This window comes from Triplophysa dalaica, chromosome 20, assembly GCF_015846415.1.
Source record: "Triplophysa dalaica isolate WHDGS20190420 chromosome 20, ASM1584641v1, whole genome shotgun sequence".
NCBI lineage: Eukaryota > Metazoa > Chordata > Actinopteri > Cypriniformes > Nemacheilidae > Triplophysa > Triplophysa dalaica.
The window spans coordinates 19,995,600-20,003,140 of record NC_079561.1 but is presented as its reverse complement, the minus strand read 5'-3'; the positions used below and the strand labels follow the sequence as shown (position 1 = coordinate 20,003,140).

The window sequence follows — 7,541 nt, the reverse complement described above, 5'->3', positions numbered from 1 at the left end:
CGGACTAAACCATTTATTCCCTGGTGAGGGGACTCGATATCTTTTGGAAGTCTCCATGTCGTTTTATTCATTACCGGATAATTGTTGTTTATTCAGCCTATTTATTGTTTTGTTTTTAATGAAAACTGTTTATAAGAGGTCACTTGAGTGAGTGGATATACAGAAAACAATGAAGGTGAGTTTAAATGACTACACTGGGTCGGCGTTAGCTAGTGCTAGCATAACATTGCTAGAGCTGTTCTCTTAGCGTACAAATAACTGACTATTATAATATCTTCCTTTCATATAATAAAATCATAATACAAACTTTTTTGTGTGTGTGTATATATGTGTGTGTGACAAGAGCAAAATCTTGACTATGAAGGTAACGTTATGAGAAATATGAGTTTGTTTATTGTTTTGTTGTGTTATTGACACGTGACAGAGTGTTTGTTTTATTATTGTTTAGATGGAGGTGACAGGGGATTTTATGTTTGGAGATATAGTTTTTGCTAAGATGAAGGGCTATCCTTTCTGGCCTGCCAGAGTGAGTTTATGTCTCGCAATTCCTGTTATTCTTTACATTCAGTTGATATGCAAATGAGGTCCGTTTAAAGCGGATAATTTATGTGTTGTTTTGTCTGCCACTCAGGTTGGTGAAGGAAAAGCCCCCAAAAAGAAGATTCCAATCTTCTTTTATGGAACACACACAACGTAAGTGAAACAAGCTGCTTTCAAAATATTAAAGGCCATCATACGGCATTTCTGGAGATGGAGATGGTGGTCTAGTGGGTTAAACCACTGAACTGGTAAATCAAAAGGTTGCTGGTTTGATCCCAGCAGCCACCACCAGTGTGTCCTTGAGCAAGACACTTTACTCCATGTTGCTCCAGGGGGATTGTCCCTGTGATAAGTGCACTGTAAATCACTTTGGATAAAAGCGTCTGCCAAATGACTTAATGTAAATGTTCTGTATGTACAGAATTCCTGCAATAATCTCTTACACTTAAATTATTTAGTATACAAACAGAGTACAAAATAAATAGGGAATGCAAATAACCGAGGTCGTCTGTGATCTCAACATCTCTCTCTTGACACTGCTGATGGCTCTTGTCATGCTTGTGATTCCTAAAAATATCAAAGCGTCTGCAAAATGAGTCCACTGTATACAGCTGCACTGCTCATGGTTCACTTGCTCGTTTCCAGAACGTTTCTTTTTCCCAAAGACATCGTCCCTTACTGGCCCAACAAAGAAAAATATGGGCGGCCGATCAAACGCGGTGGGTTCGAGGAGGGCATGTGGGAGATTGAGAATGACCCAGGTGTTTGCCTCAGAGGTCAGAAGGTCAGTGTTTATAATCAATGTCACTGTTTATTTGGATTGTCTAGCTTGCAGAAGTAGTGTTGCAGACCGTGATGTTGTTGCGCTGCGGTTTTCTCTGAATGTACTTTGAAGGGTTTTGTGTGTTTGTCAGAAAGCGGCTCTAGCGAAACGACTGTTGGATTATCCACCCAATTCAAAAGCCAAGATGAAGAAAGTAGAAAATAAAAGTGACGAAAAGGTCCAGACTGTGTCTGCTAAAGATTCAGCGTCAGAGAATGAATCCAAGTCAGTGACCCCAAACAAGAGTGAAAACCCTGTGAAAAACAACAAGAGCACAGATTCAAAAACACCAACAGGTCACAAAACATCTCACTTGAGAGTTTGGGCAAAAACCTGTCCTCCTGCAAGCACTCCGCGGGAACTTAAGTGCATCACATCAGAACGGAGGACATTATCGTCCAAAAGAATCATGTTAGCAAGACAAGCTGTTGCGGGAACAGCGCTTTCTGCCCGCAGGAAAGACATGCTAAAAATAGTATCATTGGTGAAGAAACGCAGAGATGCTGATAATCAAAATAAGGTTTGTTTAGTTCAACAATATTTCAGCTGTCTTGGTTTGATCAGTCAGACAGTATTTAGTCTTCTGCCTGGTTAAAGTTTCTGATGCTTCGTTTCTTTCAGTCCTCAAGGGTCACCCGCTCCAGATCAGATGTGGAGGACACCAAACCCGACACTGCTGACAGATCTGTGAAAGCATCCAGTCTGAAACGCAAACGGCCGGAAACTGAAAGTTATGAGAAGAGAGAGACTCGTGTGTCTAGTCCCTCGAGCCCAGTGGGTGAACTCCAGTCTCTCATTCAGACTGATCTGATGACATCAGAAAGCCAAGGTCAACATGATATTATTTATTTTGTGACTCCACATTTCTGTTCTTATTGTAAAATTTGCTGTCCTGATGCATATAATACTCAAAACCGTCTCTATCTGGACTCACAGATTGTAAACGAGATGAGGCAGAAGACACGCATGCTCCTGAAGAATCCGAGAATAATGAGGTGAAGATAAAAGAGCCAGAGAAGAAACCCGAAGAAGTGAAGAGTGAAATTCGGAGCATCTTTGAAAAGCAGGAGTTCAGAGAACAGAAGCCACACAAAGATGAAGAGGTGAGAGAGGACGAGAGCGCATTAGAAAGAACAGAAACAGAAAGGCGTTCTGACATCTTTCTGTCTGTGTCTGTCTCTGTGGTGTAGAAGAGTAAGATCCCGGCGGAGAAGAGGCAAAGCGTGTTGAGATCTCTGCAGGGTTTGGTCACATCCACCCGAGGAAAGACACAAACATCTACAATAAAAGCCACACAACATGAGGATGTGCAGAAACTAGCTGAGAGGAGCCGTGGAGTGCGAAATGAAAACCACGGGCCGCTGACACCAGCAGAGGAGCACAGAGAAGACACGGAGCAGAACACGCCATCAGAAGACAAGAGAACAGAGTGAGTGAATTCAGTGTGTCATGATGTTTCAAATAGTTCTTATAGGCCCCTGTGTTCCATCAGATGGGCTCCATCTCAGTGATTTGAACTCAGTGTAGAAATACAATACGTATATCATCATCATCAGAGCGTGAACTGTTTGATATGATACAGTAAGTAAAATAAAATAGATAGTTACAATTTTATCATGATTGATGAATTTCTGCTGTTTGAGGACTATAGCCCATATTGGGCGGATGTCTGAAAATCAGATTTATAAATGAAAGTCCCTGTGAACGGGAAGTTGCGGTCATGTTTACATCTGTATTCTGACGCATTTCTGAGTGAAACGGAATTTCGCATGAGAAAAATATCACACCGATTTTGAAATGGAACTGGCAGCAGGTAGGAGTTAACGGATGCTCCGCCCAAGCTGTCTAGCATAACTCCTTTATGATGGAAAGGCAATAGGGACGGAAGTGTCCCACATTGATAAACTCTTCACAAAGAAACACTGCAGTATTTAAAAAAAAAAGAAGGAATTAATTATTTTGAATTTCACTGGGACTTAGTATATTATATAGTATATAAATATTATGCATAAGTATAATACAATTAATATATGAAATATTTGATCCTCTATTTCCTTTCCTCTTTGAAATTACAAGCATCTGACGTTCATTTATCATTTTCTTTCTTTATGATATAAATGTGTTTTTACTTCATAATAATTTGAAATGTTGTTGTTGACAGACCGCAGAATATTACCAGCAGAGAGGACAACAGTAAAGGTGAGACACACATTTTACATGAAGGACACGTGTGTGTGTGTGTGTGTGTTTATATCTCTAACTTTACCTGTGTTTGTGTGTTTCAGCACCGTCTCTGTCTGTCACCGATTCTTTACTGTACCGGCTGCATGGCGACATCAGAATCTCAATGACGCTGGATAATCCCGTATGAACCCGTTTAACATCATAATACTGATGATGTGTCATTATATATTATTAAATCTGTTGTTCTCACAGCTGAAACTGGTGTGTGTCTGTGTGCACAGGATGTCAGTGGATGTTTATTGGCTCTGGAGGAACTGAGTCAAGTTCCAGTTTCATCTCGAAACATGCAGAACCACAGCGAGCTCATCGACACGCTCCGAAAGGTACCTGCACACATTTAAGATCTTGATTTGACACTCAACACCTTCTGCACAAAATCTTTCTAATAAAAAATATTAAACTTTCCAGGGATGTAACGATTCACCATTTTTTTTTACAGAATGAGTTGAGCCATTTTGAAAATGAACAACTCTGATTTTATTATTTCTCTAAGGCTGAACAATTCTTTGTAAAATATATTTTATGTCAATTAACAAAACTAAACCGCAGTTTTAAAACAAATTCCAAATCAAATAAAAATGTTAAATACAAATGTTTTTATATAAACAAACTAAACACTTCGTCTGTGCTTTTCCTAACTTTTACTTTTTTTAAACGGTAAATATTTTATGACTTTAAAGGTGCTATTTGGTTCATGGAGCGTCGGACAACAAGTTTATGTACATACACGGTGTAAAAACACATTTCGTTTTTTAATAATAGTTTTTTTGGATACCTCACTTCTTGACTGACTCTCAAATGATTCGTTCGGTGATTCATCTGTCAAATCACCTCCTTTCCCTCTGCATACTCTGATCTGATTGGTCAGATGGTCTTGTCTGCTGTGATTGGATTAATGCGTGCAGTGTCCCAAATGGAATGTAGGCGGGTATTAATCCGAGTGATGCAAATCTGACGCGGAACTGAAATGAGAACGACAGACGTCTCAATCGAGTCGACTCCTTTTTCCAGAGTCTGTAACTTTGTTGTTCGTTCACTTTCGGCTTTACAACTTGGCAGACTGCTCGCATTCACACACCACAACATTACACACCGCATGAAATGTCACTTTAAGGATATAAGATATAGTTAGGAAGGATATAGTTACTTTTTAAAATATTTTTTTGCAGAAAAAACAGCGGCTGTTCAAAACATGTACTGCGATTCCAATAACATCTCAACCGGCTTGAATCGTCGCATGTTATAATTGGTTTTCAACCATCTCGCTGTGAACTGTTACATCCCTACAAAAGTCCTGAAACTATTGATATTAATTGATTTGCGTATGATACAAGAAGTGCTCAATTAAAGGTGTTTACAGATGCGCTGGTTCAGAGGCAGTGAGGCAATCATGTTTAAGGCCTCTATGTTGTACCATCGCTTTAAAAACATCTACCTCATTGGAGACACCGAGGACACTCTGAGTCAAGAGTACATCCACTCGCTGCAGGAGGAGAGGGAGAGAGCGGAGTGTCAGGATGACGGTGGGTCATCTGTAGAACAGAAGTTCCTCTCCTCAGATTGAACTGTTCACCAGCAGTAATAAACCTGAATCTCTTGTGTTCAGTTATCAGTGACATGGGTATCAGCGAGGAGGCAACAAACAACGAACAAACATCTCAGACCACTGTGCCTCACAGGTATGACATCACAATGCAGCCACCATCTGAAATGGCTGTTACAGGCAACATCCGTGAACACACAATCTTGTATAGATGTAGAACACAGTATAAGTGACCTGCCTACTGAGCAGTCTTCATAGTGTTGTGCCGCCGGTGTCTGATCTGAGCTCTGATCTGTTTGCAGTGCGTCGGATGAAGACAGAAGCTGATGTGAAGATACAGAATGACTCCTGTTTTTAAATGTTGTGGAATCAGTGTTGGAGAGATCTGCAGTTATTTATTTACCCCGTGATGAACCGTTTTAGCCCACACTCTCGGTCCAGTGAGATCCTTTTTGTATTTCTCGCCATCAGTGTTGAAAAAGCTGATCTGGGCTCTTTTAAAGTCTGAAAGCTTCTTGCTGCTGGTCTCCGATGAGATTTGATTTGCGCATTTCCGGCGAGGTCACATTGAGCAGATCAAGAGAGCATCTGTGAATCTCCTGACACGGCGAGTGTTTAATGTTCCTCACATTTGTGTTTTTTCTGTCCGTCCATATCATCTCACCTAGGCAGACACCAATCCTGATGACGACTGGACAGAATAAAGACAAATTATCATTTTAAAATGTCACTACTGTATTTTCCAACCCCTAATTTACAAAGTGTTCGTTCACGTTGCAGTATATAACAGTTTATAAAGCTTCCACAGTGTTTTATTTGATCATCGATGGCTGTTTTCTACACTCATTGTGACTGTCGATGTGACACTACAACAGAAGACGAGAGACAGCTGCTGTCCCACTTATGAAAGACACTTCAGTCAAAGTTTTGTGTTCTGTTCTGTTCGTCAGATTTGAACTCGACTTCACTGAGAAGCATTCAGATGTTGAGTTGTTATGTTGAGTTGTTCATCATCATGTGATGTCTGAATTGAAACCGGTGCTAACAAGACACATCCTGTCCGTCACACAAGCATTAAAAATGTCTTTATTATGATCATGGTCGTCATATTAAACCGCATATTTCATGGAAATTGATCTTTAATGTCATCTGCTGTCTGTTGTGTGTTCACTCTTCATGGATGGCACATGACCTTTTTCAGATCGTGTATCTCTCGTAAAGGGGTAGTTCACACACATTTCTTCAAAATATCTTCCTCGCAGAGGTTTGGAATGGCATGAGGATGAGGACAAGAATGTTCGTTTTTGGCTGAACTATCCCTTTAAGATAATGCAGTGCTTGTCATATTCAGTGAAAGTTTATTTAATGTGTGATTGATGATGCAAATGTCCCATAGGAAAATGAAGCGTGTTTTATTATAGTAATAGTAAATGGTAATCATTTGTATAAGCACATTTTTTCTACAAATACCATGGGTGATTTATAGTTAATGAAGGAAAACCATGGTACAATTGTGGCTTCTATGTTTCAACTGGATTAATCGTGTTTTATTTGTTGTGAAATATTGTCATTCATTTCTCTAGTGTAGACATCATTTCAGTTTTACACAGGGTGTGTTTTTAAAAGCATTTTGTAGTGTACAGTACGCAGTGCACAGCGAGAGTCTTCTGTCATTAGATAGGCACTGAGTGTATTAGCTCATGAATATTAATTACGTGACGTTTACGTTTGCACGGCCACTAGGCTGACGAATGAACGAATCCTAACAAGAGAAGGCGTGGCTCATGAATAATAATTACATGACGTATCAGTCTGGTCCACGAAAGTTACCAAGCAACAGCAGAATGGCCCAATTATCATTTATAAGAAACCTTTTCCGTAAGTGAGTACTTATCCGCTTAACGGACTTATGGAACATTGCATGAATGTTAGAATATTGATAGTACATCAGTAAAACGCTTTATGCAGTCACAAGGTGATAGATTGATATATTTAGACGTTATTTACACAAATATTTCGTGCATGTTTCGACGCGTCGCCAGGGCTGCAGTCGGTGGGCGTGTCCGCTGACATAACACGTCACACCTTCGACGACATTCGGGTGTCCGTGCAGAGCCGCTGGACCGAGTCCGGGTAGTTAACGGACGGATCCAGATGTGTGAGGAGTCCCGCGCCAGTCTCAGGGAATAACACGCGCCATGGCTCGGGCCGGTACCGGAACAGACGGCGCGGAAGCGGAGGACGTGAGTGTCAAATATCACCGGTTGTGACTGAATTGACCTGAGGGGCGTCCTGACACACACACAGAACACATGCTAACGTGCTTATTCGCGTTATTTAATGTTGCACGATTTTAACGCGGTAAAATGTTGGCTATTGAAATACGTCGGA

At 40.6% G+C, this 7,541-nt stretch overlaps 2 protein-coding genes across 4 annotated transcripts in view; both read left to right on the top strand.

The window, feature by feature from the left end:
* Positions 1-23: 23 nt before the first annotated feature.
* On the top strand, positions 24-6,286 carry psip1b (PC4 and SFRS1 interacting protein 1b). Of its 3 annotated transcripts, XM_056732378.1 has the most exons (15): positions 34-175; positions 344-364; positions 449-526; positions 632-693; positions 1,186-1,324; positions 1,455-1,883; positions 1,985-2,192; positions 2,300-2,466; positions 2,554-2,792; positions 3,525-3,562; positions 3,649-3,728; positions 3,829-3,930; positions 4,968-5,130; positions 5,214-5,286; positions 5,453-6,286. In XM_056732378.1, exons 1-15 carry the CDS (start codon positions 170-172, stop codon positions 5,475-5,477), a joined length of 1,830 nt encoding a protein of 609 aa, XP_056588356.1. In that variant the 5' UTR covers positions 34-169; the 3' UTR covers positions 5,478-6,286. The 3 variants fall into 3 exon arrangements, with proteins under 3 accessions (XP_056588357.1, XP_056588356.1, XP_056588358.1); XM_056732379.1 differs by lacking the exon at positions 344-364 and having other exon boundaries at positions 24-175; XM_056732380.1 differs by lacking the exons at positions 34-175; positions 344-364; positions 449-526; positions 632-693 and having other exon boundaries at positions 1,193-1,324; positions 1,459-1,883.
* Positions 6,287-6,774: 488 nt separating this feature from the next.
* Positions 6,775-7,541, top strand: part of LOC130408894 (tetratricopeptide repeat protein 39B) — a 12,020-nt gene continuing 11,253 nt past the window's right edge. The window contains exon 1 of the mRNA XM_056732382.1: positions 6,775-7,393. Coding sequence (XP_056588360.1) covers positions 7,349-7,393 — 45 coding nt within the window. The 5' untranslated portion in view covers positions 6,775-7,348. The remainder of the gene's footprint in view (positions 7,394-7,541) is intronic.

Coding starts and splice junctions, on each gene's coding strand:
- psip1b (XM_056732378.1), top strand. Junction 694..1,185: donor TTTTATGGAACACACACAAC/GTAAGTGAAACA, acceptor GCTCGTTTCCAG/AACGTTTCTTTTTCCCAAAG. Junction 3,563..3,648: donor CAGAGAGGACAACAGTAAAG/GTGAGACACACA, acceptor TGTGTGTTTCAG/CACCGTCTCTGTCTGTCACC.